The sequence below is a fragment of the Chanodichthys erythropterus genome, chromosome 23, assembly GCF_024489055.1.
Source record: "Chanodichthys erythropterus isolate Z2021 chromosome 23, ASM2448905v1, whole genome shotgun sequence".
NCBI lineage: Eukaryota > Metazoa > Chordata > Actinopteri > Cypriniformes > Xenocyprididae > Chanodichthys > Chanodichthys erythropterus.
The window spans coordinates 7,976,379-7,988,615 of NC_090243.1; the positions used below are offsets into that span (position 1 = coordinate 7,976,379).

Here is a 12,237-nt window from a genome sequence, read left to right on the forward strand (position 1 = left end):
ATGGGAGAATATATAAAAAAAAGAACATCTTTATTTTTTTATTTTTATTTTTTTTTATCTAGCTTACAGTATATTTTTACAAGCTAACCACTCAGTGTACCAGCTTCTGCTCCTTCACGTGTAATCAGAAATTTCCCATTTCTGAAGTTGTGATTACAATCTTGTCACATTCAAATGCTTTGTTGTTGGAAAGAACAGGAATCATGGAGGACACCAGGTGTATTCTAGCTTATCTATTGGGAAAATCTTATTAAAGCCATTATTATATTTGGCATCTCATTCACTGACAACTATATAAACAATCACCGCACTATCTAGATAGTCAGCTTGCTGACAATTCCGGATTTTTGGTAAAATGCAAGCTATTTTGTTCTGCATAAAACATGAAATACACTTCAAATGATCATTAATATATGTAAATATGCACTACTTTAATAACAAGACAAGGAGATGTAGCTGTTGTGGAAAAAATCAATAAAGAATACCAGTCACAGCAGAAATCGTTCTCCACTCATATTTGTGATAATTTCGTGAAGGCAGCATTAGCATACTGAACCACTAACCAACTAAGTCTTCTACCTCAGTCTATATCTTAAACACGTCCAAATATACATTTTATAAGCAGTGTTTGGGAAAATTACTTTTAAAAGTAATGCATTACAATATTGCGTTACTCCTTAAAAAAGTAACTAATTGTGTTACTTAGTTACTTTTTATGAAAAGTAACGCGTTACGTTACTTTTTCTCACCTTGTTTGTTTTTTCAATAACAAAAAAAGTTCTATTTTTGGCAAATATTAAGGCCCTTTCACACCAAAAGTGAGATGAATAAGCCTCAGGCTGAAGGAAATGCATATTTACGCCTGTACAGTAGAGGGTGCAGCTCAAACAAACCTTTCAGATATGCTGCTATTCTGGATTAAAGAAGAATAGGATACAGGAACACTCTTATTTCTAAATCTAATTTAAAGTAATTTTTGCTTATTAGTATGATTGGATCACTGAAGATCAGCAGCAAAGACATTAGTTAATAAAGTGAGATTAAATACATAAACTATATTTGTGTAATTTAATATAGTTAATTTTTGCAGGTTTGCGTAAATTTTTAAAAAAAGTTGTATTTATTTTGAGGAATACTGATTGTTTTTGTGCAATTGATATGAGCAAATGTATGTTCGCATTTAGTCTAGAACTACAATAACCATCATATTCGCACAGCGCACACAATGCCCTTTCTCTCAACATCTCTCCTGTCGGCCAATAAATGTGAAAAAGTAACTTGCATTACTTATTTGAAAAAGTAACTTAGATATTTTGTTGTAAATTTAAAAAGTAACTTTACCAGTTACTTGAAAAAAAGTAATCTGATTATGTAACTTCAGTTACCCCAACACTGTTTATAAGTATTATACATTTTTGTTTTAGCAGACGTTACAAAAGGCTTCTTTTAGGGTCCTAGGCGCTTTGTTCATAATTAGCTAGTTATAACTACACAGTCTGGAACCAAAAAAAAAAAAAAAAAAGCATCTTTCCTTATTGACAGCCATTCAACATTAGCTGTATATTCTGATGAAATATGTCAAAGTAATTTGAAAATAACTTTTTTTTTTGGACATTTACCAAGGTATTTTGAAGTAAATGTGCTATGGAACACAGTACCAAAACATCATGCTATAAAACAAAACATGGTGTCACTTTATTACTTTTTGTAAGGCCAGAAGTCATGTAATCATGAAACTATATTGTGCTTTACTCTTTCTGCAAAATCTCCCAATGGAAGGTGTTGGATGCGATTTGGATTTCCAAAGAAAATTAATGATCATTGACACACATTTCCATTTATTCATTCAGCAGCTGTTACACAAAAATCGGGAAATGCTACAGCACTAATACTTAATCAAAAGGAGACTGTAATATTAGAAGTGCTGCAATGCAAAGTTTCAAAGTTGGCCAGAAAAGTATGAGCTAGTACAGACACGTATGATCTCCCTAATATCGTGGGGATGGAATACTCATAAAAATCGAAAATCGAAAAGCCAAATCCTCCCCAAAGCACTTTCTCTTGTCATTATGTTGATCGATTCTACCCTTTTTCCACTATAACTCTATACCTCACACAATCACAGTGGGCTGGGGGAAGATCGGGGGCAGTAGGCAGATGAAAGGCGGGCTAATGTTCTTCATGGTGGAATTGAGCAGAAAATAAGAAGGTTAAAGCAGCTCTTTAAACAAACAGAGTGTGAACTCAGGAAACCGTGCATGAAACACACACGCAGATGCAAACTTTCTCTCCAACACACACACATTTGAGCTCCTCTCTGCTGGTTGTCTGTGGATGTGTGCAGTTCGGGACAGTGTGGGGGGTGCTGGAAGGGCTGGTTTAGTCGGTTTGTAGGGCCTTAGAGACCACAGTCCGGATATGGGCTTCATGCAACAGCAAGTCAATTACTCCCTCTCACAGATGGAAACACACTTTATTATCGAATCAGAACTGTCTGAAACTTACAGCACACTTATTTATATTCAGATTATGTTCAGATAAACATTTACAGTACTCAACAATGTGATGTGAATGACTGCATTGTCTACCTGTGTGTGAGAGTGTGTGTGAGTGTATAATGACAGTAAGTGAGTCATTAGTTTGACATTTGCACAGAGCTCAGTATATTACATTACCTCTGCACAGCCTCTCTGTTCTGGGAGCCAAGCGCTTATTTTCACCAGTTATTTAGTCACCCAGGGCAAGACACAACCTTTTAAAGACGCACACACATGCACTGCCACACACAGTACACACACAAGCATGGCTGTTCAGTGCTAATGCCTGAATGAATACCCATAATAAATAAAAACCCCAGAGAAGATCTCTTTAATATCTTAAATGTTTCTCCTAGACAATAATGACATTATATGGATAGCAAACTGAGACTCATGCTTATGACATTCTTATTTTTTCCTGAAAAACACCTACTAATCTATCATGCGTCTCTAGAATTAGTCTTCACGACACCGTTTTGGTGGCATGGAAATGCAAAGTTTTGAAATCGGCCAAGTTTTTGAAAACGATACTGTTAACGTCTCTGTGTAAACCACAAAACAAGAATTTGTGAAAACGGTGACATTGTGCGCAAAAAGACATCGCCATCTACTGGCCTGGCATTATACAGCGTTTTAAAGGATCCTTTTGACAACATTGTTGTCTGTATGCAAAAAAAGTAGGAAAAACGTTTCTGTTTTTAGTACATCGTTGTTGTGTAAACATACCCTTAAACTGTGCTCAGGTTAGCCAATATATATATATATATATATATATATATATATATATATATAAATATATATATATATATATATATATATATATATATATATATATATATATATATATATATATATATATATATATATGCACTGTATATTGTAGATAATATGTGTGTATAATGTATAAAAATAAATAAAGAATATAAGAATATTAAATGCTATATTTGTTTGTCATAGATATATTTTTTTACTAGTGGGTGTATGACACTATAGTTTATTTATTTAAGTGAGGATAGCAAAATAAAATAAACTGTGACATATTATACCCAAAAATTCTTCATACAGTGGACTACCATTAAAATGTATTTTTATTCTTTTTTTTAAACTATAGTGAATAAACTATAATGTGTCTGAATAAATTTTGGATTTTGGTTTGACTGTATTATATATATATATATATATATATATATATATATATATATATATATATATATATATATATATATATATATATATATATATATATATATATATATATATATATATATATATATATATATATATATATATACATATACATATACATATATATATATATATATATATATATATATATATATATATATATATACATATACATATATATATATATATATACATACATACATACATACATATATATATATATACATACATACATACATACATATATATATATATATATATATATATATATATATATATATATATATATATATATATATACATACATACATACATACATACATACAGTACAGTCCAAAAGTTTGGAACCACTAAGATTTTTAATGTTTTTAAAAGAAGTTTCGTCTGCTCACCAAGGCTACATTTATTTAATTAAAAATACAGCAAAAAAACAGTAATATTTTGAAATATTATTACAATTTAAAATAACTGTGTACTATTTAAATATATTTGACAAAGTAATTTATTCCTGTGATGCAAAGCTGAATTTTCAGCATCATTACTCCAGTCTTCAGTGTCACATGATCCTTCAGAAATCATTCTAATATGCTGATTTGCTGCTCAAAACATTTATGATTATTTTCAATGTTGAAAACAGTTGTGTATTTTTTTATTTTTTTATTTATTTTTTCAGGATTCCTTGATAAATAGAAAGTTCAAAAGAACAGCATTTATCTGAAATACAAAGCTTCTGTAGCATTATACACTACCGTTCAAAAGTTTGGGATCAGTAAGAATTATTATAATTTTTTTTTTAAATAAATTAAAGAAATTAATACTTTTATTCAGCAATAATGCATTAAATCAATCAAAAGTGGCAGTAAAGACATTTATAATGTTACAAAAGATTAGATTTCAGATAAACACTGTTCTTTTTAACTTTCTATTCATCAAATAATCCTGAAAAAAAAAATATTTTGTACAATTGTACACATTAAATGTTTATTGAGCAGCAGATCAGCATATTAGAATGATTTCTGAAGGATCATGTGACACTGAAGACTGGAGTAACGATGCTGAAAATTCAGCTTTGCATCACAGGAATAAATTACTTTGTGAAATATATTCAAATAGAAAACAGTTATTTTAAATTGTAATAATATTTCACAATATTACTGTTTTTTACTGTATTTTCAATTAAATAAATGTAGCCTTGGTAAGCAGACGAAACTTCTTTTAAAAACATAAAAAATCTTAGTGGTTCCAAACTTTTGGACTGTACTGTATATTATATATATATATATATATATATATATATATATATATATATATATATATATATATATATATATATATATTTTTTTTTTTTTTATTATATATAAAATCAATAAAGAATATGAAATACACATTTTTATATTGCAACCCTTAATATTAAATATTGTGTATAATAATCAGTGTATAATATTGTAAAAATATGTAAAAACAATTACTATACTGTATATACATATAATTATAAAATACACTGAATATTGTATATAATATGTAAAGTACAAAAGTATACTAGATACCATATTATATTTTTATATTATACAAATAAAAATAATAAATAAATAAATAAATACATTATAAATAAACAGTATATTGCATATAACATATACTGTAAAAAATATGTAAAGAATAATTACTGTAAATATATAATACTGAAATACATCACAGTTATCGTGACCGAGATGCTGCCAAAAAATTGTATTGCCTCTGCTGATTCACCCCTAGTGTCAATATTTTGTTCCTATTTTTATTTCTCTAAAAATACTGCATTAATTCTTCCAAACTGAAGTGCAACATCTGAGCAATGACTTCTGGGTTTATCATTAGCTTGCGTATTAAGGCAGTGATGGCAGCTGATACATTTGTGGGGATGTTTTTGTATGTTTTTGTCTGTATACCTGCAGCATATGACAGCCTTGCAAGACAGCGCAAGGTCGAGGAAGGCCTGACGCACTTCGAAAGAGAGGGCGTATTTGAGCGTTTGTCCGTCTATGATGAGCGCCAATTCATTCTCCTTCCTCAGAGAGTCACCCAGTGAGGAGCAATGAGCTGTTAGTGTGGCCCTGGTAGCCTGGGAAGGAAGAAAGGGAGAAAATTTATAGCCACACATACTAAAAACCCATAAATATATTCCAATACATTCATATTTGTCAATGTTTACAGTTTAATTTCTATACCATGTCCATAGCTATATAAAAGCACTTTAATCCCTTCCTGAGAAACATGCCAGCACACATTTATTTCTCTAACACTACACTTCTCACGCACACACATGGATCACACACACATATCAGAGCAAGAGCGTAATGCCAAAGGAAGTTGAAGGGGATGTTTTAAGTGGTGTCATTGGGGCTGTTAGCGCTACAATCTCTCTCGCACACACACCTGTTACACATCATCCTGTCACCCGAGACACTCTAAGCCCTTAAAGGACTCGAAAGCATGAACTGTTGGCCAACAAGAACTTTATATGGAGAGAGAGAGAGAGAGAGAGTTAGAAATATGATAAAGGATGGAGTGGGGAAAGAAAGAAAAGGAACGTTTGTCAAGTTTTTGTCAAGAACTTTGATGTTAGCTAGTTAGTGTTTTATAAAAACAACAGATGTCTATTGGTATGTCCACATTTAGACAAATGTGTGAGACAAAGAGAAATGGACAGAGAAAAAGTGAAGGTGAAATATATGCGTGCGTGTTTAATGAATTGTGGTTGCAGGCGGTTTTTGATAGAGATCTTGATAATGGAGACAGATTCACTAATAGAGAAAACAAACATCCTTCATTCTGTAATGAGAACCATGTGGACGACGCAGCACGCAACAAGGCACGGCGCTGGCGGCCACACACGCATACACACACAAACATACATGAACGCAGCTGTTGAAGTCTCTGTCAGCACTACGACAGCCTTCGTGTAACACAGAGGATGAATTCACTCCATACTGCTGACTCCAATCAATATCTTACTGAAACGATTGACTTGTTCCAAAACTTAGCGAGCTGCCTACATAAGTAGTCATTTAAGGCATTATATCAGTGCTCCAGATGCAAAGACTGTTCTAAAAGGTAGGAAAACTAATTATGTTACCTCTTAATTAATCCCAGAATGCACTGTGCTGCCCTTATGAAAAAGAAGTGTACAGGTATATTTTTAAAAACTGTACTTTTAGATAATACAATATTAATGAAGTAAAAAGAAACTTAAAGAAAGTACTCGAAGAACATGACACTTTAATACCATTTTATGAAGTGCACTTTGAATTAATGACAAATTAAAATTCATTTTTACTTTAAAGTACATTTACTTTAAAAGTAACATGATCATGTTTTAAATTACACTTATTTTTTCTTGTTTACTAACAAATTAAAGCACATTTAAAGCACTTGATTATAATTTTAAACTGTAGTGTGTTATTCGATATTACATTTTAATGTTAATATATATTTTAAATGTACTAAATCAATTCAAATGTGTAACTGCAATTCAATTTAAATACCTGGCATACAAGTTTAAATACAAATGACATTAAAGTTTATTAAATTACCATGAAATTACCAAGCTTTACGAATCTTTTGTTTCGAATCAGTGGTTTGGAGTGCGTATCAAACTGCTAAAGAGACGTGATTTCAGTAAGAGGCTTTGTTACGTCATAAGAGTTTCAAAACATTTCGAAATTTCAATGGTTCACATGACTTTGGCAGTTTGATATACGCTCCGAACCACTGATTTGAAACAAAAGATTCGTAAAGCTTCATGAAGCAGTGTTTTGAAATCACTAGATATTGTTGATTAAAGTCATTATTTTGTTTTTTTGGCACACAAAAATTATTCTCATCGCTTCATAATATTAAGGTTAAACCACTGTAGTCACATGAACTGATTTAAATACGTTTTTAGTAGATTTCTGGGCATTGAAAGTGTTGATGATCTTACTGTCAATGCAGGCCTCACTGAGCCATCGATTTTTATCAAAAATATCTTAATTTGTGTTTTGAAGATGAATGAAGGTCTTATGGGTGTGGAATGACATGAGGGTGAGTAATTAATGACAGAATTTTCATTTTTGGGTGAACTAACCCTTAAAGTGTTAAAAAACAATACATTCAGTTTGCACTTAAGTATAAAGATAAGTATATATTTTAAAGTACAATATTTCCATAAGTACTCTTTTTAAAAGTATGCTAAAGTATACATCTTTTTCACAAGAGTGAGCTCAGTGCAAAAAAAATAATCAGGTGAGATTTCATTCAACACTAAAAATAATATTTTATTTAATATTTGTCTGTATTTGAATGCTAATGATGATTATTGAATCGTTAGCTTAGCAACATGCTAGCACCAATCTATTTAAACTAATCGCAAGTTAAGTCTAATGTGTGGACGTGTGGTGCACTATTTATGTTTCTGTCTATGTAGAGCATTCCAAGGTGGTTAGAATGTTCCCTCAGAAGGCAGCTGTCTATGTAGGCAGTAGGAAACGAAGCAGTTCGATAGGTTTTGGAACACAGTTTATAGCGGAGCTGAGATCAACCATCAAGATTCCTGAGTAACTAGAGCTCATCTCCTCTCCTCAGCTCAACCCGAACATGTTTTGCCTGTGTGTGTTTATCTTTTCATTCAGGAATTCCTGTTTGCTTTCACCTTTCCCAAGAAAACAAGAGGGAAAGAAATGGATCAACTGAGTGCTGAAAGTCAAAGCATTTGTGCGTGTGTCTTAATGTGTAAACAGCGGCCTAAGAAAACCGCTACTGGTAATTCATTACCGACTAAATCTCCCAGCTAACTCAGTTTATTATTAAAAACAGCTCTCTCTTTTCCACTCTCTCCATTAGACACTCACGGCTGGTTTGATTTACTATTAACTTCAGAGAGGATGTGTCAATGTGTCTCTCGCCAGGGTGTGAGTTTATAAATCTTTATCTGTGACTAACAGGACTGTTTGCACATCTTATTTATTTAACAATGAAATGACCACATTAATGACCTTCTAAATGTTTGTGTATGAGCGAGTGCGTGAGTTTGTGTGCGTTAGAGCAATTAGCTTTGCATTGGAGTAAACATCCTAATATTCCAACACAGAGGCGCTAATAAGCCTGAAGAACGTGCCAGTCAAACCTCTCACTATCACGGCTGCCAGCGTCGTGTCCATGGGAACCGCCAACAGTCACTAACTCTTAATCCTTGGGCAAACCACATACTGAACGCAGAATTCAACCTGCATTAATGCAAACTCAAGCCATACAGTTTTACTGACCGTAACCTTGCCAATACTTCAGGACAAGGGTTCCCAACCAGTGGGCCAGGGCTGATTTAAAATGATTTAGAATAAAACAAAACGAGCATTAAATATGCCAAAACAACTACAAATCAAGATGTTTCTTATTTTAATTCACTCCTTCAATAAATGTTTTCTTTTTTTTTTTAAAGAACCAGGATTACCATAGTCTTGAAAAACCTGAGTATAGCCTAATTTTAAAAGGTTTATTTATATATACGGAAAAGTTATGTAAATTAATAAAAACGTAATGACTCCAACAATCTCCATAGGAATTAACTTATTAAACTTCATAGGCATTTTATAATAGAAATTGTGAGTCAAAAATATTTGTAAAAATCTTTATCCTTAATCCTTATGCAGTAATTCACAAATGACTTAAAGTCATGGGACCTTTGAATATCGTTGTGGACAATAGGGAGCCTTGGAGTCAAAAAGGTTAAGAACCACTGCTTTAGGAAAATTAATAATGCAAGACTAGTACTGTGTGCATGTATAAATAAAAAAATTAAATGGTAAACTTTACAATAAGATTGTTAATGCTAATGTATAATACTGCGGTTCAATATTCATTCATAATACATTAATGTTAATCTTTAAAACAGAAAATTTACTGCAATAAAAATTACATTAGTAATTGTGTAATTTTAAAATATACATTTTTTTTTTAAATGTGTAAGAGTAAAACAATAAAAATATACAACTTTAGTCTAGTTTTACATACAAAAAATTGTCTAATTATTATTCATCATATTTAATGAAAGATTAGAACATTACTTAAAATATCTGGTAAATAAATAAATAAATAAATAATATGCAAAACTAGTACTAGTTTTTCCCAAATTACGTGGGATGCAGCCATGTGCTGAATGAGTTCAGGTGGTGATGAGATATAAAGTGAAATCTGTTTGACAGGATGGTATGAGTGGACTGACACTATTGGACAGCTGCTGGTCATGCAATTTCACTGTTATTCTATAATTTCTATCAAGACCTCTTGATATGAACTCTTGAGACACTCAAGAGAAAACTAGTGTTTTACCCATTAAGGACTCATTTAGACTCCAGACTTCCCCTATTTCAGATGTACTGTACATTTTTCTATGTCATTCCCTGACAGATATTAGAAGTGAATGTATTTCATGATCCAAGCTAAATGTTATTTTCTGTATGTCTTTGTGCTGGGAACTGAATAGAGTACATGTTCTCACAAACACACATACATTTATAAAAAAACAAGCATGCTCACACACACACACACACACTGGAGCTTTGTTGTGTTCTCAGGTTCCTGCGAAAGGGATCTTATCACATTTATATTTAGAATAGAGAGAAAGGCCCCTTTGGTGTTACATATCACAGATCACATTCTCCATTCATAGAGAAATCTCTCTCTCTCTCTCACACACACACACACACACACACACACACACACACACACACACACACACACACACACACACACACACACACGAGTGAGACATAAATGCCAACTGCTGTGGCATATGACAGGTCACCTTATCTGTTCAATGGCAGTGTAGCATGGCAGTTGTGTCATAAACAGCATAAGGCAGAGAGGCCTCACACACACACACACACACACACACACACACACAAAAGGTCATGGCTTATATTGAAAAAAAAAAATCTAAGCAATCACAACATTTGAACATATATAAAATACAAGCCAGTGCCCATAATACTTTTATAAAAGTAATAATGTTAGAGAGGCTTTGTTATAATCTGAATTAGTCATGATTAAAGGTTGCTGTTGCTGTAATGCCATTTTTTTAAATTTTTAAAATACCCTTAGAAATTTCAAGTAATGTTCTATCCTTTCAATAAATATGATGTATAATAAATAATCAAGATTACATTCACAATACAACCATTTTAAAGAGCTTAAAGGAACACTCAAAGTTCCTCTCTTGCCATACAAGTTCAAAGTGAACAAATAAAGCTCTAAAAAGGACAAAACAATCGACTTAAATATAGCAATTATAGTTGAGTCGGATGTTTTTGGAGTCGCTATGATGTCATTGTAAATCAATATCTGCATGACCCTTCAAAATGTCTACTTTTGTGTTTGACAGTCAAAATACCCTCATAAAAGTATGGAAATAAACAGTAATTTCTTAAACGTAAGAAAATACTAACAGAATCTTCATTTTAGAGTAAACTATCCCTTTAAAGGATTAGTTCTCTTCAGAATTAAAATTACATGTTTATGTCTTTCTTTCTTCAGTCGAAAAGAAATTAAGGATTTTTCTCCATATAGTGGACTTCAGTGGCCACCAACGGGTTGAAGGTCCAAATTGCAGTTTCAGTGCAGCTTCTGCACGATCCCAGATGAGGAATAAGGGTTGTCTAGCGAAACTATCAGTCTTTTTTAAAAAAAATAAAAATGTATATACTTTTTAACCACAAATTTTCATCTTGCACTAGTTCTGCGATGCGCCGCACATTACGTAATCACGTTGGAAAGGTCACGTGTGACGTAGGCGGAAGTACCGATCCAGCGTCTACAAAGCGAACGTGCAAAGACGAAGTCCACCGGTCTTTACAGAGAAAAAAATAAATTAAATAAAATAATGTCGGATGATTTTGAAGTTGAAGAAGAAAATTAGAAGAAAAACGTTTTTCACCCTACCGCGGTACTTCCGCCTACGTCATGCGTGACCTTTTCAACGCGTCGCAGGGCAGTGCAAGATGAGCATTTGTGATGAAAAAGTATTTTTTTTAATTTTTTTTTTATTTTAAAGAAAATGTCTGATCGTTTCGCTAGACAAGACCCTTATTCCTCAGCTGGGACTGTGTAGAGCTCTTTGAAGCTGCATTAAAACTGCAATTTGGACCTTCAACCCGTTGAACCCCAGTGAAGTCCACTTTATGAAAAATCCTGTAATGTTTTCCTCAAAAACCTTAATTTCTTTTCGACTGAAGACAGACAGACAAACATCTTGAATGACATGGGGATAAATAAATTATCAGGAAATTTTAATTCTGAAATGAACTAATCCTTTTAAAGGTGCTAAAGAGGATCTTTTCCGTCGACTGAGAAACCAAAGACTGTTAGTGAGTTTTTGAAATGAGCGCATGCATAAGAACAACCCACCTCCTTCGAAGGAACGCCTCCCAAAACTCGTAAACACTCGTATTGGAACATGAGTGTTTACCACCGGCATTCGCTGTGTCATGTTAGTGGATTCATTATG

The 12,237-nt window shown here is 32.4% G+C and overlaps 1 protein-coding gene across 11 annotated transcripts in view; it reads right to left on the reverse strand.

The window, feature by feature from the left end:
* atp8a2 (ATPase phospholipid transporting 8A2) overlaps nucleotides 1–12,237 on the reverse strand; it is a 77,917-nt gene that overhangs the window by 24,314 nt on the left and 41,366 nt on the right. For all 11 annotated transcript variants that reach the window (XM_067378481.1, XM_067378476.1, XM_067378475.1 and 8 more), the window contains one exon: nucleotides 5,648–5,820. In XM_067378481.1, coding sequence (XP_067234582.1) covers nucleotides 5,648–5,820 — 173 coding nt within the window. The remainder of the gene's footprint in view (nucleotides 1–5,647; nucleotides 5,821–12,237) is intronic.